The following is a 20,934-nucleotide window of genomic DNA, read 5'->3' on the forward strand; positions in this document are numbered from 1 at the left end:
AGCTTGATGTGCGACTCAATCTTTCAAAGATCAGCTTGCCAATATCATGACAAAGCCTCTGCCAACTTCTTTTAGCAGTTTTAGGCGCAATGTGAACTTAGTAGTACAACATCCAGATTGAGGGGTGTTAAAAGTATAATAGATCATATCTGTACATAATACTAATTTATTTGTTTGTTACCATGAATTAAGGAGAATCTATGATTTCCTGGTTTGTTACCAAATCTATGATTTCATGGTTTGTGATGTAATCTTATTATACATCTTAAATACATGAGGTCGCGACCCATATAGGTCATAGCCAATCAACTTAACATTTGTTTTATCCATGGAGGACATATTTGATTTTTTGGTACTAAGTTGGCTTAGACACTAACCTTCGTATGCCCGAACATTTCTATATTTTCTATACAATTGGGTTGCATATTTTGGTATTTACATGTCTTTACATAATGTCAGCTCTGAACCATCTAAGGTACCCCATCTTTCATTTTATCTTTTGGGCAGACTGATTGTTTTTCTTTTCAATTCATTGATTTTTACCTTTTTTTTTCTTCAGTAATGGTCCTGATGAATTTCTTGCTGGAGATAAACATCTAAACCTCTCTCATGCACTTTAATCTCCTTGAATTTTGATCTCATCAGGAATACAGAAGAAATTTTCATTACAGAACGAACATGAAGAGTTCAAAAGTACTGTACTGTATAAATAGGACACAATTGAATGTAGCAGTGGCTTTTCGAGTTCTGTCTGCTTGTTTTAAGTGATCATAGTTTTGTGGTAAAGAGACGTTCATACCGTCTAAATTTATATCAGTTGAGCAAATTTTGGATTAGTAAGTTGAAGCTGGTAGGAATCACGGATCTCCACAATAGTATGATATTGTCCACTTTGAGCGTAAGCTCTCGTGGGTTTGCTTTGGGCTTCCCCAAAAGGCTTCGTACCAATGGAATAGTATTCCTCACTTATAAACCCATGATCTTCTACTAAATTAACCAAGGTGAAACTCGCTCCAAGAGCTCTTTCAATATTGATAACCTGTCAATGGTTTTGATGTCATGATCCGTCTGTTTAAGGGTGCCTTACTTTAATTCACGAACATCACCACTGGACTCAAAACTTTTGTGTTTCATCAAAGATGTTTGAATCACGACTTCCAACTTTGTTGAATTGGAGTAGTTATGAACGTTGCAAATTATTCAATCTTTGTGATCTGGTTAGGAAAGTATATTATCCTTATATTGACAAGGACTTGAACTTCTAACACGAGTTCAGTGATATATATATGTTTTAACCGTCAAGATTTTGATAGCTCAATTGGTTACGAACGTGTGAATTTTATAGCAATCGAATATTTAATTTAGCTTTAAAGGGTATATCATTTCTCAATTATATCATCCACATCTATAATCTTCAAATCTCGACTCCTAGTTTAGTGTATATATATATATTTATTGGGTAACATTTTTAATATAAATCTCTGAGGTTGATAATTCATTGGGCGGGTTTATTTCAATGGTCGTGGTAGATGAATTATCATATAATATTTTAATTTATTGTCTCATCGTATCTTCGTTTAATTTAAAATAAAAAGATAAGGGAATCCGTGTTTAGGTTGGCGCATTAAGGCACAATAATTAGTATTAAAATATAATAAACATTTTAAAATTATTTTCATTCCGAAATCAACAAGTCGTTGTAGTATAGTGGTAAGTATTCCAGCCTGTCACGCGGGTGACTCGGGTTCGATCCCCGGCAGCGGCGTATTTTTTTCTAGATTTGTAATTACTATTAATGTAAACATTTCTTGTGCCTGTCACGCGGGTGACCCGGGTTCGATCCCCGGCAACGGCGTTCGCAATTTTCCTTTCATTTTCTTTTACTAATTAAATGACTTATTCTGTAAATGACAGACAACTATTATTTTTATTATTTTAGTCCACCCGCGTTCGATCCCTTCAAACGACGTGCGTTTCTTTTTCTCATTTTACTTTTACCAATTAAATAACTTCTTTATTAAATCACAGACAACTATTATTTTTGGTAATTTTTAATTAATATATAAATTGTTTAAATTAATTATGACAACTATTATTTTGGGTAATTTTTAATTAATATTAAATTGTTTTAATTTAATTATAAGAGTATTAATAGACATGCTATGCCTAAATATTTGTTTTTAACACTCTCTAGTTTAAACATTTTTTCAAGCTTTATTTTCTTTAATTATACATTTTTGAGAATTAAAAAAAAATTATTTACTTTTATTTTATCATAAAAAAAAGAAAAGAAAAAAAAAAAGATTTAGTTTTGCTTTCAGGCACGGAACTCAACGAAAATTTGAAATGGACGCAAACTGAAATTACATTAAAGTCAAAGGACTCGTTTGCAAAATGGGACATTTTCTTTTTACCTCGATTTGCAACAATGGAAATGGATGGGCGACTCCCGCTGCCGTACTAGTGCTTTGGCCATGGAGCTGAAGCGACTCATCTTTGCTTAGCGCAGGTTCGATTATTCATCACTCTTCTTACTTCCTTCTTCTTCTTCTTCTTCTTCTTCTTGTTTATCTTTCCCGCTAATCTTCTCTTCAGTTTCGTTTTGAAAATCTCACTGATTCGATCCCGATGGACGCCCCGTTTGAATCGTTCTTCTCTAAATGTTTCTGTTGGAAGTTAGGGTTTCTATTTCTTCTTGTTATAATTTTGTGTTGGAGGTCATTAGCTTCGTTCTCGTCTTTCAGAATTCACATTTCTCTCCCCATGTATTGGTTGAATTTTTGAAGTGACTGTATATGCTGGGTTGTAGCTCACCCAAGTTTCACGTGAGAGTACAGGATTTTTCACGCCATGGTTCTGAAGAGAGGAGATGATTGATTAGGTGTGATGAAAATTTGTTTGTTACAAGTTTCAAGTGCTAGTTTAAACATGCATATCCACCTATTTATGTAGTGCAAGGTAGGGTTGGGGGTGGGGTTTTAATAGTTGAAATTTTAAATATGCAATGGGGAATGAAGTTCCTCAAGAAAGAGCGGTCAAAAAAGCTGCATAACCACCGTTTGTAATGCATTCTGGTGGTACTGAGGGGTACAACAATCTTGAAGAGTTTTCTTTTGTGTTTGAGGGTCATGAATGAATATAGGAACAAGTTCTCAGTTTCCTAGAAAGTGTTTGATGCATCGATAGACGATAGCTAAGAGGCATAGACTTGGTGGTTAACTACAAACCTTAAGCATTCCGGTTGGAAAGGGGGGCGTGTTGTAGTGAATGTCACGACAAGACCTCTAGAGATAGTGGGAGTTGCACCATGATTTTTAGTGATGGTAGATCGTTTGAAAAGGACGTATGCCATGTTGTCGTGCTAGGACTATACCTATAGAGACAATTAGATCTCATGGTATACCTACGAGATAGTGTTGGGTAGAGACTCTCAAGTTATATTGATGTTATGACAAGTTTGAACCCTATACTCAGTGAGAACGTAGTACAACATTTAATCACCAAACTGATATCCCAACAGAGATGTTGAGTATAAATCTGAAACATACATGTTGCGTGTCTATGTGTTATAGTTTAGTAGTAGCTGGGACATTCACTTTCTCTCATGAAATTCACAGGTAGTTACAGCTATTTGACGACAATTGATATGATACCCTTCGAAGCCATTTCGTGGGAAAAGGTGCAAAAGGTCCTAGAGAGCAAGTTGTTTAGTCCTGTTATAGTGTGAGGGTGTCAGTGGCTTTAACGGCGTGAAGCATATACCCTTTAGGCACAAGATGCAAAAGTAGTGAGAGCCTTAACGAGACAAAGTACACAAAGTATAAGGTGTACATTTTTCAGCAAAGAATATTAAAAATCTGCGTGAAATATGATTGAAAATCTGAAGACTGAGATCTAAAAATTTAAACCTGTCATCACTGAGTAATTTCTTCTTTCCAATTTTGTTCATCAATAGAGTACAGTCCTCCATATTTTATGTTTTTAATTCAGTCATATTTCACGTTCCTTCACATTTATTAGAGAGAGTGAGAGGGCACATTTCGGGTGAGAACGTTGAACAAAGGAGAACTACTAGTTTTTGTTTAAGTTTTCTCTTATTTACCTGATTTAGCCATAGTTTGTTAAAACATTTGTTGCATCTAAGCGAGAAGTGCATGCTGAATATGGTTGAGGCACATGATCCAGCGCACTTAAGAGCACCCATTTTGGGACTTTGTGGAACAAGGCCTATAAAGTTGCTAAAGGCAGTAGCTGAAACTTAAATTTAGTGTGTTCACATTATTGCTAACTGGGGATTTTTTTTTTTTTGGGTAATCCCTTGGCTTGGTGGAGACCACTCTGCTCCATCTTTAAAGTGAAAGTGTAACAACCCAAAAAACCTTGGGGGAAGTCCAGAAGGGAAAGCCCAAAGAGGATAATATTTGTTAGCGGTGGGCTTGGGTTGTTACAAATTGTATCAGAGCCAGACATCAGGTGGTGTGCCATCGACGACGGTGGGCTCCCAAAGGGAGTGGATTGTGAGATCCCACATTGGTTGGAGAGGAGAACGAAACATTACTTTTAAGGGTGTGAAAACCTCTCCTTAACAGATGCGTTTTAAAACTTTGAGGGGAAGCCCAGAAGAGAAAGCCTAAAGAAGACAATATCTGCTAGCAGTGGGCTTGGACTGTTATAAAAAATCTAGTTTCTTATAAATAAACAACTTAAATTTAAAGTTGGATTCTTAGTAGCTTCATGCATGGATATTGAATCTCTAAAGGTTGTCACTAATTTCCATGTCCTTTGCCCATTTGTTGCTCTTTCTCACTCTGCTCTTTTGTTTGTATTGTTTATTTATCATTATTACTTTTGTTGATGTAATGACTGTTTCGTACTCGTCAGTTGGATCTTCATCTCTCTTTCATGATTATTTACCACATACTTATTTTGGTTCTTTGGTTTTAGTAGTTATTGTCTTGCTGATGACATTAACTGATGAACATTTTCACCCAACTCCTGAACACAAGGCGTAATGGTTTCAGAAATACTTCAACAGAGTCATCTAGTGGATGGGGAGGCTGAAGTAAATCTTCAGAAGCAAGGCAACGAACTCCCAAGTCAAATTTTGAATGGAAGACATGGAAAATCAGGCTCCGATAGAAGTAGTGTTAGACCTAGTTTAGATTATAACTGTGGAGATGATAATACTGGCATAGCTTCTTATAGGGATGTACCAAGCAGCGTAAATATAGATATTCAACCCGATACTTTACGTGTAAGTAAAACATGATTTCATTAGTAACTGATGACTGACATGCAATGGTTCTATGTCCTTTTACTGCACTGTTTGTAAATACAATATGGTTTTACTTCAGAAGAAGGCAAGGCAGCAGAGAGAAATGACATTCCAAGATATGTGTAACAACCTGGACATCTTTGAGGATGATGATGAGGATGACGATGATGATAGTGACTGGGAACCTTTACATAAACTCAGGGAAATAATGAAGTGGTTCTGTACAAATTGTACCATGGCCAACCTCGATGTTGCCGTACATTGTGACGTCTGTTTGTACTCCTTTTCAACATAATTTCCCTTTTTCTTCTGTCAACTTTTGTGTTCTGCATATTTAGGTGCATATTTTCTCTTGCAGTCATGTGGAGAACATAGAGAATCAGGAATATTGAAGCATGGGTTTTTTGCTCCTTCATTTTTACACGAATCAACTTTATTAGAGGCTGAGCTAGAAACGAGAACTGACAAAGGTGAGTCATGTTCTTGCTATTGGACATGTAGTGTTATCTTTCATTTTAATTCCTTAACCTTCTTCTTCTCTATGTATTCATGTATTCTTTTTTATTCTATTCGTTTGGTGAATGGGTGGTCATATTTCTGGTCATCTCGTATTATTTATTTTTTTAATATATGAGAAAACTGGCTGATGTTTTCGTTGAAAAATTACCAGATATAACGGCAGTATGGATATGTGGTGAAGTTATAATATTCTGAATTTAATTGGATGTATTATATTTCCCCGGCTATTTCTTTTCTCCTCTCTCTGTCATTTAATACGTGTGCTGTGATCATTTTTCAATCAACGTTTGTATAAGTTCATGTATTAAGATATTAGACCCTTTTGTGTCAACCATTTGACACATCTCTCCAACACTATGAAAGTTGCAAATCTTAGGGAGAATTGACGCTTTTTCCTGGTTAGCTTTGGGGAGTATTAACAGCTTGGAAAAATCCTAAGAAATCTCTTCTTTTACTTGGTTTTCATTGGTGTGCTATGTTCGTGGGTGTCTTTGAAGATCTTTTTCTTTGATGGTGTGATGTTGGCTTCTGATAGAGAGTTGGCATTTCTAGGGGTCTTTTATTTTGTTTCCTCCTCTCTCTGTCTCTTGGAAAATCAAGCTTTCATTAAGAAGAAATGAAATGGCACAAGAGGGCCAACATTGGCCAGAAGATGAAAAATGGGCCTACAAAGACGATAGCCCAAAAGGAGACAAATAAGTACTAGCCTAATGAACAAGAAAAAAGCTCCAATCCAGAAGGAAAAGAATCCTTTTGAGTATCTATAAGATACTAATATGATGGAGGAAATTATGTTGGACCTTTTGTTTAAGGATTAAGGTCATTTTCCATTGCGAGTCGGTTTTTACACTATTTGAATGAAGGAGCCTTGGGTCTAACAGGTCTTTGAAGGCTTTGGAGTTTTGACGCATTTTAAGGTCTCTCTTTAGTTGGAACTTTAGCTATTTTGTAATTATCCCCTTTTCCAGTCACCAATAGTTGTCTGCTGCTTGTAATTTCAGTTTTTCTTGGTAGTCCTTGTTTTTATGTCTTTTTTTTTACTTTCATTGGTCATTATTTATTGCTTTCAAGAGTCTAACTGCAGTTATTCTTATGCTGTATTTGCAGGCATGGTTTCACAAGTATCAACGTTTAATAGTTCCACGGCAATAGGCTTTGATGAGAGAATGTTGCTGCATTCAGAAGTATGGGAATTTGTTTAAAACTTTTATGTTCTAGATTCTCAAGCATTCTATTTATTTTCCATTTCTTTTGTTTCTCTGTGTGGATGCAACACATGTCTTCTCCTGTGTTCTCCCGTGGAAACCTCCATGGTTTAATTCTATACTGCAAATTTCTTTTTCATGTGAAATAAGGGGGCTTGTCCGGAAAGCTAAAGCTACAATATGAGGAGAGTCTCATGTTGTGAAATATGTTTTCTGTTATCCACTTTGCTCCTACATAGTGTTTCCTTTACAATAAAGTTACAGAGGACCAAATTCATCTTCTCCTTCATTGCAACTAAGTTCTAGAGCTTCCTACCCATCTCTAAGGCTTATCCTAGTGTTCATTCCTATTGCTAAATATGGCTTTGATACAGCTGATATATGCTCATTTTTTCTACTTAAGTTATTTGGACAAATGTTGTCATGGATCACTCTTTTGGAGGCTTTAGTTTAAAATAAACCAAAGAACTTTGGGGTTTTTTACCCTAGTTTGGATGAGTTTTGGGATTTGGTTAAATTTCTAGCTTCCTCCTGTCAAGATTTTTTTACTTTATAATATGGTTGCCAACTGGGAGCCGTTTCTAAATTCCCTTGGCCTTGAGGGCAAGTCCTTATCCTTCCTTTTTGTAATCTTCTCTTCCTTAATAAAAATGTTTTTTTCGTATAAAAAAGGAAAGAAAAAAGAAAAAGAAAAATGTAACATGCCTAAATGTGTTCTTATTTAATTTAATCTTCTCTTCTTTAATAAAAACGTTTTCTTTCCCTTTTTAAAATCTAAATTTAATTTATTTTTATTGTTTCGATTTGTTTATGCAAATGGCATGTCACTGTGTTCTTATTTGTTATATCCATGCTCTTGTCTGGGTCTGTGGTTTAGATTGAAAATGATTTTTGCATACTATTTTGTTGGAAACTTTTTAAGTCGTTGGTTTTCTAGAACTTTACTTCCTGTTTGGTGGTGTTCTTGCTAGAGAAGGTTGAAATGAAGTCACACCCGCACCCAGAAAGACCAGATCGTCTGAGAGCTATTGCTGCTAGCTTGGCTACAGCTGGTAATCTTTACTTCACCGTTTTTTTGTTTTTTGTTTTTTTTTGTTTTTTTGTTTTTAAGGTAGGAAATATTTGGGTTAATGATTACTATTTAATATGTTTTTATATAGTTTATTGCTTTCAATCTTTTATCATTGGATTCTAAGCAATGGAAAATTTTTATTGCGTATAGGAATTTTTCCTGGAAGATGCTATCCTATCCCAGCGAGAGAAATTACCAAAGAAGAACTTGAGATGGTAAGGAACTACATTTATTTTCAGTCATTCTTTTAAATTTGGTGAGAACTAATTTCATTGGTAGATGAAGTATCCAAAAGGAATCTAAAGCCTCGTAAATGCCATCTGGTAGAAAGCTACCCAATCAATTAGGGATGATGATCATAGAAATAGGGCAATTACAAAAATGAACTATAAAGAGGAATCTAAGTTTTATATAAAGAAGAAAAATGAATGATGAGCATACTCTAAAATTTTGACATAAATTTTTTTTATATAGACATTGACAAGTAATGGTGGGTGGTATAGATTTGTTTACTAATGTTGACTGATATATCAATGGATATGCATGAAAATTGATGATGTGGTTACTGGTAACAATTTTCATAAATGTTGTATCAATGAAATATCATGGATGATAAGGGAATTATTGACAAAATGCTGATGATTGGAGGAAAATAAGTGTCATGTGAATCGATGTTGACTATTTTAATTTGTGGATTTGTCCATAGATATATTGATAGTAATGCTGGTACTTTTTCCTTAAATATGACTTCCCTTCATTTATCTTATGAGAAGCATTTTGTGATTTACCGTTATTTTATGAGAATCATTTTGTGATTTATTTATTTTACTATACACTGGGATAAAGGTTCACTCCGCGGAGAATATTCAAGCTGTTGAGGTGTCGAGCAATGTTATTTCTTGGTATGTTCATAATGGCCATTCTCTCTCTATTGTTTGTTATATAGAATGATAAAATGCAGTTGCTTCTATCTGACTAGATTATATATGACCTTGTTTATTGGATATTCAAGTATGAATGATGAAATAAACTTTTTGTAACTCATGCTGACTCAAATGGAAAGAATTAATTGTAGATCCAGTCCTTGTGGACAATGAAACCATAGAGGTTTATAGAAAGAGGAACCTTATGGCTTTGTATTTAAGATTGAATTGAGAAGGCCTATGATTACATGACTAAATGTTTTTGGATAAGGCTTTCGAGAAGAAGGGGTTTGGTTATAAGTGTGGAGGTCTAGGATGTGGAGTTGCGTCAGAAATGTGAAGGAGGTCGAGAGGGATGATTTTTACCTCTAGAGGTCTTAGGCAGGTAGTCTCTTTCTCTCCTTTTCTTTTTATTCGAGTGGTCAATGTTCCAAGTAAATTAGTTTATACCAAATGGGACAAGAGCTGTTTTAAGGGTTTCCTTGCAGTTATAGGGAGAGACTTCACCTTTTGCACCTCCCATTCATGGACGATGCTCTATTCTTTTGTTATAGTGATGTAACTTTGTTAATTTGAATAGGTTACTTTCCTTCTTTGAAGCGATGTCGAGTCTCAAGATTAATATAGGGAACTCCATTATGGGTATTAACTGTGAATCATGATCGTTCTAAGTTGAATACTTGGGCATTTTTAGTGGGTTCACGATGTTCTGTTTGCTGATTGATTGTGGGTTTATTTTTTATGGCAGTTATTTCACACCTGACACTTATGCAAATAAGCATTCAGCACAGGCTGCTAGGCTTGCAGCCGGTTTATGTGCTGATCTTGCTTCAGAAGTTTTTTCTGGTCGTGCCAAAAATGGTTTTGCTCTGGTATGAAAGTTAACATGCTCGAATCCCCAAGTTTATTTCATTGTTATTAAAAGAAAAAGGACTTTTTTGTAATGCTCCTTTATAATGTTGTCTGACTGTGTTTTAAATCTCAGGTTCGTCCTCCTGGTCACCATGCAGGTGTTAAACAAGCCATGGGGTTTTGCCTCCATAACAATGCGGCTGTATCTGCGTTGGCAGCTCAGGCTGCTGGTGCTAAGAAGGTTTTAATAGTTGATTGGGTAAGGTCAATGTTTTTCTCCCAAGTTGTAGGGCCTATAACTGGTTTCAATTCTTTCTCTCGCAATTTTTTTTTTCTCTCTCTCTCTATTCATTCTAATTCTATCTACTTTAGGATGTTCATCATGGAAATGGAACACAGGAAATATTTGAGCAAAATAAATCGGTATGCTCTTTATGAATAGAACTTCTCTACCTTGTGGTTTACCTTCCTTTTCTGATCTCTTATTTGCAAAAGATGGAAAAATTTGCTTGACAAGATGATTTCACTGTTGTAAGTTTTAATCACAAGCCTGTATTGGGGTTCATGAATATACCTATTATATTAATGTCTGGAACATTCTTGTGATGAATTGGGACCTTTTCAAAACTGCTTAATTTATTACTGTAGGTTTTCTAACATGCATTTACTTAAGTTTTCTTCTACTGTTTCACATATTTGTACAAACAGAGGTTATCTTTGTGATTTTCCTTCTAGTCATTTCTGGACTTTGTACAGTTTCAATAACAATTTTGACCCAATTTTGTAGGTCTTGTATATATCTTTACATAGGCATGAATTCGGTAGATTCTATCCTGGAACTGGAGCTGCTGATGAGGTAACTGGTTATCTTTTAAAATCCTGCACCTCACTTTATCGTGTGGGCTAAGTTAACCATGTGGTTTTCATCCCTATCATTTGTGGCCTGGATACTTTTTCTAGCAATGAAGAATTGCAAACATAGTTTATATTTCTTTGTTGGAGTGCATGGAAAGATGAGCTTATTATGTGCTAGGGTTTGTTGATCCTTTGTTCCAATCTATTTTTACTAGGACTATTGTTATCAGGGTTTATGGCAAGAGAGAAATCATGATTTTTCAAGGAAACCGTTTAGATTGCGCAGAGGATGGGCCTAGCAAGTGTTTGATACATATCCAATTTGTCCCAAAAGAAAAAAAAGTTTAAACACTTTAGCTCAAGTGACATAATCGTTCAACTTATGTTTGCAAGTGCATAACACCTAATTATCTATCTGTTGTGTTTAACATATTTGACATTTTTAACAAGTTTCCTATATGTGTTCAACTAGTATTGGAGTGTCGGTTTTGTACATGGACGTGCAGTGTCCGAGTTTTAAGCATATCTGCTAAAAAATTAATTAGTGAAATTGGAATGAAATGACAATATTCTATCTGTCCAATTTTTTAGTAACACATTGTTTATTTTTATTTTCATTTTTTATCTAGCAAAGAGTTGGATAATAATAGAGATAATCATATTTATTACCATATAAATTTTATTTTATTTTTCTTTTTGGTTCTTTTACTTATATTGCATGTATAATTATAAATGACAATTGTTTCTCTGTGCCTTGCTTCACTGTATAACTTTTTTTCTTGTGCACTTTGGTCTCCAACCAACCAAAATGCTTGTTGCCTTGGAGTGGGCTTTCTACTGTGAGAACATTAATTATTTAAAACTATTCACTTCTTTAGGTTGGCACGATGGGAGCAGAAGGATATTGTGTGAATGTTCCTTGGAGTCAGTCGGGAGTTGGTGATAATGATTACATTTTTGCATTTAAGCAAGTTGTGCTTCCCATAGGTTATTTCCATTGCCTTTACTTGTTTAATCTTGTGTCAAAATATTTTCTGAATAAAAATGAAATAGTGTGGAACATTTTCTATCGCACCTAACAATAATCATCCCTTTAGAAAAGAACATTCCTATTACAGGGAATGATAAATTGATGTTTGAATTGGGCCGTGATATATGATTTCCAATGATATGAATAGTTTTATCATTAATGCATTTATGGTGTTTATATTTTATCTCCAGCTATTTCTCAATTTGATCATGTTTGCTCCCACCATCGGTTTTTAAGTTTGATATCTTAACTCCAATTGTTCACCTTTTCATTTTTTAATTTTCTATTTGTTTTTCTTTTAGTAGAGCCATATGTATCGTACTCTGATTTATTACTCTGGGTTCCTCTCCAGTCCCCCCAAATAATTAATTAGATAAATAAGTTATTGCTTGTTGCTACATCTCCTCATCAGAATACACATATATATATTTTAAGTCGTTAAATGGTTTGATGACATTTTCTTGTATGACATAGGAATGTATCCTGAATCGTAATAATGGTATTTGAAAATTAATACTCCCTAAACAACATTTAAGAACCCGTTGAGGTTTGAGAAAAAGATATATAAGGTTCTTTACTTCCTTTAATAATCTTTTATTTCAGAAAATTGTTATTTTGAATATCATGCACTGGTTTCTTGTTGAAAGTGTTTCTCATGGACAAAAGAGATGAAAAATATTTGCGAAACGGCCTGCAAAAAAATTACCTTTTTTTTTCAAAATTTCCAATCTTCCATTTGTTGATCCTGCACTATGTTATGGCTGTGTTGCCCCTCTGAATGTTGAGGGCCTCGTCTTTCAACTTGCCATTTGTCTGGCTTTCAAGAATGAAAGTAAAACCTGGTGTCTCAGTTTCAATCTTGGCCATGTTATCAAGAAGTTTGGAAGAACACAGTATACTTTTTGGTGACAAGGAGAGAAACTCTCAAGACTTTTGGATTAGGGTCAAAATTAATGTTTTTCAATGGTTTTATTTTGTTACTAGAGGTTTTTTTTTTAATCACCAACCTGTACGGCTATACTCTTGATGATGACTCAACGGAGAAGCTTTGTTGTTATATGGTTTGGCCTCTGGAACATATGCAATTCTCTTATTTGTTACTTCTCATCGTTACAATTATCTTCCTATTATTGAAAAAAAAGGAAGAAAAGGTGAGAGATATTGAATTTTACCTTGTAATATTTCTCATTATAAGTCTATTTATGGGAATGAAGAGCACTATTTTTAAAAAATATCTAGAGCACTAATTTTAAGCTTTATTTTTCAAATGTTGAAGGTGCTGTCTAGTACTAATTTGAACTCCTCATTTCTGATATACTTTTATCTTGACTCATTGCAGCTTCTGCTTTTGCCCCTGATCTCACTATCATATCAGCAGGATTTGATGCTGCAAGGGGTGATCCATTGGGGATGTGTGATGTAAGGATTTTCTTATTGAATGATTGTTATATTATTGGGAAATTTTCTCTATTTTGATTCACAGTTTAAATTTCTTGAGTTCTGTTCTATCATGACTTCGTTTTTCTTCTCAAATTCCAGGTAACTCCTGCTGGGTATGCACAGATGACCTACTTGTTGAATATTGTCTCGGGTGGGAAGTTGCTAGTTATTTTAGAAGGCGGGTCTGTTCCTCATTTCTTGATCCTTGTGGCTTGTGCTCAGAGTTGGTTAAATGTATTTTCTCCTGCCTAGTGCTAAGTTGATTGCGATCTCTGTTTGCAGCTATAATCTCCGTTCCATATCATCTTCAGCTACTGCAGTAATCAAGGTGCCTTTTCTAAACAATGGAAAAACGAAAACTGAAATTGAGCAGTATTTATTATTTTGTCTTATAAGTTGCTAATATTTTCTTGTCTCTAATTTGTATCTCTAATTAAGCTGAAGCATTATGTATGCTGCCTATTTCCATGCTTACATTTCAGGGTGCTTAGGATATAACTTATTCTACCTCATTAATTATTTACGTTTCTGTTGTGGCAATAAAAAAGGTATTGCTGGGAGAAAGTCCTGGATGCGATTTGGACGATCCTTTACCCTCCAGAGCTGGGATGAAAACTGTACTAGACGTGCTTGCGATTCAAAAGAATTTTTGGCCCGTGCTGGAATCTAGCTTTTCACAATTACAATCACAGTACGAGATATATACAACGCAAAGAAGTAAGGACTTTCTCTTCCTTTTGCTTGCATGTGCATGTGGGGGAAGATTGTTAGTGTAATCGGTTTAACTAGGCTGGAGCTGAGGTAGATAAGTTGAGTGATTGGATGTAAATTTTAACCAAGTTTATCCTTTCCTTTGCCTTCGAAATTACTTTGGAATTTTGGATAAAGAAAATTTATGGCTAATTCTCCAATTGAAGCAGAAAGCAGTGGTAGGAAGGATTAGAAAAGATTCCACCTTGCAACTTCTGTGGACATGGGTTTACCAATCACCAATATGATAATATGATTATTTGAATTATGTCCTCTTTGGACTTTCCTTTCCGGGCTTTCCCTTAAGGTTTTTAAAACGCGTTTGCTAGGGAGAGGTTTCTACACTCTTATAAAGAATGTTTCGTTCCCCTCTCTAACCGATGTGGGATCTCACAATCCATCTCCCTTCAAGGCCAAGCGTCCTTGCTGTCTCTTGTTCCTCTCTCCAACCGATGTGAGATCTCACAATACACGCCCTTTCAAATCCCAGCGAAGACGCTGCTGACACTCGTCCTTCTCTCCAATCTATGTGAGATCTCACAATACACCTCCCATTTGGAGCCCAATGACCTTACTGGCACTTCGGGGCTCAGGTTCCTCGTTGGTACTTGTTCCTCTCTCCAACCGATATAAGATTTCATAATCCACCCCCTTCAAGGCCAGCGAGGTCACACTGCCCGGTGTCCACCCCCTTTGCAGATATTAACCCTCTAGTATTTTAGTTGAAGATATATTATGAGTTGAACTTAGGTTAGCAAATGTCATTAAAGTTATGAGTTTCTAGTTTTATTAGTGGTTGCATGTCTAGGATCAATTCTTCCTATGAATTTGTCGACCTAAAACATTTTGTGGCGGACACTTGTCTTGTCCTGGTGGATCTTAAAGCTTTATGATCTCGTGCCTTCTCGTATGCAGGAAAACCACGGAAGAAGAGAGGACGGGGTGTTGTGCCTCCATTATGTTGGCGATGGAGTCGGAAGAGGCTGTTGTATCATCTACTAAAAGGACAACTTCGTGTAAGAGGGAAGGGTTTCTAACGTATTGTTTTGTGCTTTTCATTTTCATCAACACTTCCATTCCTCATAATTTTGTTAATCTTTGTATTCCCTTGAGTCTCAGGATTCCCTGGATATTTGTAGCTCTTGTTATTGTTTAGTGGCACATTTCTGATAGGAGTTGCCAGTTGAAAGCTTAGAATTTTTATGTACCGTTGGTTCACGAAATGCAACTTCACCCTTGTTATCTCTCTCCATCCCACTATAGGTGGATTAACTCATACAAGGAAAAAGAAATAACCCAAATGGGTTGGAAAAAACGTGTGTGATGTCCAACGTTGGTTGGGGAGGAGAACAAACCACCATTTATAAGGGTGTGGAAACCTTCTCCTAGCAGACGGGTTTTAAAGCCTTGAGAGTCCGAAAGGGAAAGCCTCATTGTTCGACTAGAAGCATAGATGATTGAAGACTTTTTTTTTTTTTTTTTTTCCTTCTTCGAGCAGGGATGAAAAACTTTTTGTCCCTGTTATTATTCTGAAATTTTATGTTCATTTTTAATAGGGTGGGAACCCTTAACTTTTTTTTTTTTTTTTTTTTTTCCTTCTTCGAGCAGGGATGAAAAACTTTTTGTCCCTGTTATTATTCTGAAATTTTATGTTCATTTTTAATAGGGTGGGAACCCTTAACTTTTTTTTTTTTTTTTTTTTTTCCTTCTTCGAGCAGGGATGAAAAACTTTTTGTCCCTGTTATTATTCTGAAATTTTATGTTCATTTTTAATAGGGTGGGAACCCTTAACTTTTTTTTTTTTTTTTTTTTTTCCTTCTTCGAGCAGGGATGAAAAACTTTTTGTCCCTGTTATTATTCTGAAATTTTATGTTCATTTTTAATAGGGTGGGAACCCTTAACTTTTTTTTTTTTTTTTTTTATAACTTTTCATTTTTCAATATAATGTCTAAATTATATTAATAAATCAAATAATATTTTATAATAAATAATAAAATAAAGCAGGAAAAAGGACAGAAGCAAATAGATTTAAACAAATTTTTTTATTGTATTTTGAATAATCATGATCGCCATTCCCAACCAAAACATCCTGAATGATTCCATCAATATCTATGTACAAAAATCTCAACCAAAAAAGAAATCTAAACTGAACTAAAAAACTAAGCTTCAAACTCTATCCTCTTCATCTGAAGCTCCTCTCTTCTTCCCTCTAATCGGAACCCCAAATAGCTTCACCTCTTCTGATTCCCCCGCCGCCTCAGCCACCGCTACTTGCGGCGGCGGAGCCTCCAACTCCACCAACTTCGCCACCCATTTCCCGTTTCTCTGATCAAATGGCTTCACGTGGTTTTGGATGAAGTATATGATGTCCGAGTAGAGATTCTTCATCTGGGTCAGCTCTGATAGCAGCATGAAGTTCCTCCGTCGTAGACGCCGGTTGTCTTGCGTCAGCGCCGCCAGCACGTCGGAATCGGAGGAGGAAGTGGCGGTGAAGAGCTCGCCGTGTACATGGAAGAATTGGAGATTGTTATTATTATTATTATTGTAATTATGAGATTTTCTTCTGTGAATCTGTGAGAGTAATTGTTTCTCTCCTTTCTTGAAGTTTTCGTTCCCAAATTCCCATCTCTCTGCTACTACTTTCTTGAATCCCTGTCAATCACAATCAAATTATTCACTAACTCGAGCATAGCGTAATCGATTAACATTAACGAATCATGGGTTTGAATTCTACTTTGAAAAAAACGTCAATCAAATCGTTTTTGGCTTCATTCGTTCTAAGGATTGAAAAAAACGTCAAACAATATATAACGTTATACCAAGCATAAACTCAACTGTTTGGACATTGATATCTGCTCTCGAGCGTTAGTAAGTTTGAATCTCATAACGAATCTCTCTAGCTAGTTAGATGACGATTAAATGCTACGGTCTCTTGTAGGTTCAAATCCGATAAAAAATAAGCTAATCTAAGCATAGTTCGTAATGGTTGGACACTGACGTCTCATTCATGGACCCGAGGTTTAAATTCTACCTAGATTGAGAACATCTCATGCATCCCTTTAAGCTAAAGAATCCCATTAAGAGGAAGTCGGCCTAGACCCAGATGATTAATTATACACGAGAACTATCCTTCTCCATAAACCATCTCGAGCCATAAATTCAAACTCTCTCAGAGACAGGAGAACAAGAACGAGAACAAGAACAAGAGAACGAGACAGATACGTACGTAAGTGTTGAGTTGACGAACAAAGCTAGAGAAATTGTTGTGTTTGAAGTAGTTGGGAAGAACATGAGTAGCCAACTCAGGAGGGCTCCAAACAACAAAGGTGGAATGAGATTGGCCCCAAGAAACAACATGATCAGTGCGAGGATCATCCACCAAATCATAGGTTTTGGTCAAAAATGGCGCTGGATTTGGCTTATCACCTTCAATCATCTGCTCCATATTTGCAGCTGTTCTTCCTCAGTTCTTCCTTCTTTATATGCATCCACTCAAACCCACTTTCTTCCTTTTCTCTCTCTCATTATTATATTTGGCTTTGCTTTAACAAACAACAACATATGACTATGTCATTAATGTGTGAAGCTCTGTTTTTCTTCTCTCTCTTAGCACATGATCTTCCACATCTAAAATATTGGAGTGTCTTTTTGTTTGTCCTTACCCCAAGCATCATCTCATTTCTCTTCCTATTGCCCTTGTTTGCATAACAAACGAGGGCCAATTGTATGCTTGTTGGTCTTCGATACGGGTCGATCGATGATTCTGATAACGAATCGGTCGATGTGTCAAATGAGTACTAATTAGTTTTACGGCTGAGGAAGATCGAGCATGGTGGATGACAAGAGGTGTTTTTAAAAGTACATGAGAATCCCACGTGAACGAACTTTAGTTCAGTTCAAAAGGGTTGATCCGAAGAAACTATGGTTGAGCTAAGGTTAAGAGGATTCAAAAGCGAAGTTTTTGTAACCGCCAAAACCTATTGTTAGTAGATATTGCCCACTTTGACCCGTTACGTATCGCCGTCAGCATCACGGTTTTCAGTTTTCAAAATGCGTCTTTCAGAGTTACTCCTCTTTGGAATTTCCCTTCAAGATTTTTAGGTTTCCACGTTACGCGTCTGTTAGGGAGAGGTTTCCATACCCTTAAGGAATGCTTCGTTCCCCTCTTCAACTGTTATGGGATCTCACAGTTTTCTACTTCCATCACCAAATTCACATCACACACTTTCTCAAACTAATATCATATCGATTCGACTCCCTATCACAAACTCTCTCGATATTCACGTTATATCTTATCACATTAACATTTTCGCAACGTTACAAATGTAAAGCAACGCATAAACAAACGAACATGAAAGAGAGGGTCCCAAAAATTCTAATGTCTTTTGTTTTGTTGGAGTAGGCAAGGAAGAGGTAGGAACATTCCTAAGCTTTGTACATCTCAAAGCATGCCCGTGACATATTGATATACAACAAAAAAGAGTAATAATATTAATAATAAGTGAGAAGTGAAGAATGATATTGTATATGCTTCTTTTTTCCTCCTTCTGTCAAAAACTGCCTAAACAGGACACTGAATCACTGTCTTCAAAAGAATATTGTTTTTTTTTAAGCCCTTTTGAGACCCTTTCTCTGGTTTCTAGGACAAATCCAGCCATCTCATTCGCTCCTATTACTTGCCCCCACCCCCTCAAATGGGACGTTTCTTCGGTTTTCTCGTAGGTAGGGTTGAATATGTAACAGTTAAGTACACCGCTATCAAATATTGTTCTTTTTGGACTTTTTCTTTTAGGATTTCCCTCGAGGTTTTTAACATTTCTCTACTAGGGAGAGGTTTCTATACCCTTATAAAAAAATGCTTCATTTCCCTCTTCAACCGATGTGGGATCTTACAATCCACCTCACTTTAGGGTCCAGCGTCCTCGCTGACACTTGTTCCTCTCTCTCTAATCGATGTGGGTTCTCACAATCTACCCTTATTTAGGGCCCATTGTCCTCACTAACACACTTGTTCCTCTCTCCAATCGATGTGAGTTTTCACAATCCACCTCCCTTTAGGGCCCAACGTCATCTCTGGCACTCGTTCCTCTCTCCAATCGACGTGAGATCTCACAATCCACCTCCCTTTAGGGCCCAACGTCCTCGCTGATACTTGTTCCTCTCTCCAATCCATGTGGGTTCTCACAATCCACCCTCCTTTGGGGCCCATCATCCTCACTAACACTCGTTATTCTCTTCAATCAATGTGGGATCTCTCAATCCACCCCTTCAGGGTCCAGCATCCTCACTAGTACTCATTCCTCCGTCAAATCGACGTGGAATCTCACAAAATAGTTACAAAACTCAAAACTACAGGGACTAATTTGTTATAAATCTAGAAGGGTCGAGACTAAACGATTATATATACTACAGTTTAAGAACTTAATCGAGAACCGAGGAACGTGTAGAAGAAAGAAAAGGGAAAGAGAAACAGGGTTAGAAGATGATTGTTTGTTAGGGAATGGAATTGAATAATGAAGAAGATTCTATTCCAAAAGAATAAGTGTTGAATTTGGTCAGAGGTTGTGAATGAATGGTTGTGGATCCATTGTGTATTATAATCACATGCCCTTTCTCCATCTCCATGTGATTCTGACCCACAAAACCCTTTCTTTTCTTTAAACACATACACATCTAAACCTTTGTCTTATATGCTTCTCCTCTTTTGGATTCATATCATCTCACCATATTCACTGCTACTCCAACGTCATCGCTTAAACTAATCGTTATTAGGCTCTCGATTTGATAACCGATCATGGAGCGATTCTCACATGTGTGCGGGCTTCTTAAAAAATTTAGAAATCGTCTATGCATTTGATACGAAAAGTTTGAATTGATTCGTTTATGAAAGTTACAGAGTTTTATACATTGACTGATATGATTATAAGTATGATCGTGTGTGAATTGATTAAAATGATAGTTACCATTTTAAATGTAACACCCTAAGCCTATCGCTATTAGATATTGTCCTCTTTGGTTCGTTATGTATTGCTGTCAGCCTCACGAGAGGTTTCACGTCCTTCATTCCGCTCTTCAACAGATGTGGGATCTCCTAATCCGCCCCTTTTGGGAGTCCAGCGTCCTCACTCACACACCACCTAGTGACTAGCTCTAATACCATTTGTAATACCCCAAGCCCACCGCTAGCAGATATTGTTCAATTTGCCCTGTTACATATTGTCATCAGCCTCACAGTTTTAAAACGAGTTTGTTGAAGAGAGGTTTCCACACCCTTATAAGGAATACTTCATTCCCCTCTCCAACCGATGTGAGATCTCATAATCCACCTCCCCTGGGAGCCTAGCATCCTCACTGACACACCGCCTGGTGACTGACTCTGATACCATTTGTAATGTTCTAAGTCCATTACTAGTAAATATTGTCCGCTTTGGTCCATTACTAGTAAAATCACGTCTGTTAGGGAGAGGTTTTCATACTCTTGTAAGAAATGTTTCGTTCTTATCTCCAATTGATATGAGATCTTACAATAAAGCTTCAAGATATTAATATAAATCTTCTCACCAACGTCGAACTAGAAAACAGCTAAGTAGACATACGTAAAAGCGTTAATATAGGTATAAGAGCGACAAGAATAATCGTAAAAGATCCACGAGACGAAGAAAAGGAAGCAAGGAAAGTAGTACTTTTAAAGGTAATAATGAAGTATATATTTGATGCAGATGGTTGATATATAGTGAGAGAGAGAGAGAGAGAGAGAGAGAGAAAAGGGTGTTAAAAGCAAAAAAGGAGGAAAAGTGGGGCAAAATGATGAAGGTTTCACATGGAAAGGATCTAAGGGATACAAAAGAAATGGAAGTTTATTGGAACATCATAACTTCATTTCTAAAATTCTTGGTACAGAATAAAAGAGAGTAGAAAATGAGGGGCCTTTCTGCAATTTTCTCTCTCCTTGGATCCTTTTCTAAATCATTGCTTCTCATGGAAAGAGAGAGAAAATGAGGGCCTTTCTGCAA

The 20,934-nt window shown here is 36.2% G+C and overlaps 2 protein-coding genes, 1 long non-coding RNA gene and 1 other non-coding gene across 10 annotated transcripts; 3 read left to right on the top strand and 1 right to left on the bottom strand.

The window, feature by feature from the left end:
* The first annotated feature begins 362 nt into the window (after window positions 1-362).
* LOC111432671 lies at window positions 363-766 on the top strand. Its single transcript, XR_002708677.1, has 2 exons — window positions 363-475; window positions 560-766. It is a non-coding gene; the product is annotated as an uncharacterized LOC111432671 (long non-coding RNA).
* Window positions 767-1,693: 927 nt separating this feature from the next.
* TRNAD-GUC lies at window positions 1,694-1,765 on the top strand. Its single transcript has one exon. It is a non-coding gene; the product is annotated as a tRNA-Asp (tRNA).
* A 636-nt stretch (window positions 1,766-2,401) lies between these two features.
* LOC111432575 (histone deacetylase 15) lies at window positions 2,402-15,173 on the top strand. Of its 7 annotated transcripts, none has more exons than XM_023069542.1 (18): window positions 2,402-2,509; window positions 4,948-5,254; window positions 5,358-5,543; window positions 5,634-5,745; window positions 6,902-6,978; window positions 7,976-8,051; window positions 8,222-8,286; window positions 8,918-8,973; window positions 9,743-9,866; window positions 9,980-10,105; window positions 10,219-10,269; window positions 10,634-10,702; window positions 11,580-11,688; window positions 13,071-13,150; window positions 13,271-13,353; window positions 13,454-13,499; window positions 13,720-13,888; window positions 14,837-15,173. In XM_023069542.1, exons 2-18 carry the CDS (start codon window positions 5,012-5,014, stop codon window positions 14,956-14,958), a joined length of 1,794 nt encoding a protein of 597 aa, XP_022925310.1. In that variant the 5' UTR covers window positions 2,402-2,509; window positions 4,948-5,011; the 3' UTR covers window positions 14,959-15,173. The 7 variants fall into 7 exon arrangements, with proteins under 7 accessions (XP_022925310.1, XP_022925300.1, XP_022925317.1 ...); XM_023069532.1 differs by having other exon boundaries at window positions 2,403-2,509; window positions 5,355-5,543; XM_023069549.1 differs by having other exon boundaries at window positions 2,403-2,509; window positions 5,022-5,254; window positions 5,355-5,543.
* Window positions 15,174-15,996: 823 nt separating this feature from the next.
* Window positions 15,997-17,437, bottom strand: LOC111432655 (heat stress transcription factor B-4b-like). Its single transcript, XM_023069593.1, has 2 exons — window positions 17,148-17,437; window positions 15,997-16,573 (listed from the first exon to the last, which is right to left on the bottom strand). The coding sequence occupies exons 1-2, from the start codon at window positions 17,364-17,366 to the stop codon at window positions 16,088-16,090; spliced, it is 705 nt and encodes a 234-aa protein (XP_022925361.1). The 5' UTR covers window positions 17,367-17,437; the 3' UTR covers window positions 15,997-16,087.
* Window positions 17,438-20,934: the final 3,497 nt, after the last annotated feature.

This window comes from Cucurbita moschata, unplaced genomic scaffold (genome assembly GCF_002738365.1).
Source record: "Cucurbita moschata cultivar Rifu unplaced genomic scaffold, Cmos_1.0 Cmo_Scf00003, whole genome shotgun sequence".
Classification (NCBI taxonomy): Eukaryota; Viridiplantae; Streptophyta; class Magnoliopsida; order Cucurbitales; family Cucurbitaceae; genus Cucurbita; species Cucurbita moschata.

Excerpts from the sequence above, each read along its gene's own strand:
- LOC111432655 (XM_023069593.1), bottom strand. The coding sequence starts at position 17,366 with ATGGAGCAGATGATTGAAGGTGATAAGCCAAATCCAGCGCCATTTTTG. Across the intron at positions 16,574-17,147 it reads TTCGTCAACTCAACACTTAC|GGATTCAAGAAAGTAGTAGC; the intron begins GTACGTATCTGT and ends TGTGATTGACAG.
- LOC111432575 (XM_023069532.1), top strand. The coding sequence starts at position 5,012 with ATGGTTTCAGAAATACTTCAACAGAGTCATCTAGTGGATGGGGAGGCT. Across the intron at positions 13,500-13,719 it reads CAGCTACTGCAGTAATCAAG|GTATTGCTGGGAGAAAGTCC; the intron begins GTGCCTTTTCTA and ends GCAATAAAAAAG. Across the intron at positions 13,889-14,836 it reads GATATATACAACGCAAAGAA|GAAAACCACGGAAGAAGAGA; the intron begins GTAAGGACTTTC and ends TCTCGTATGCAG.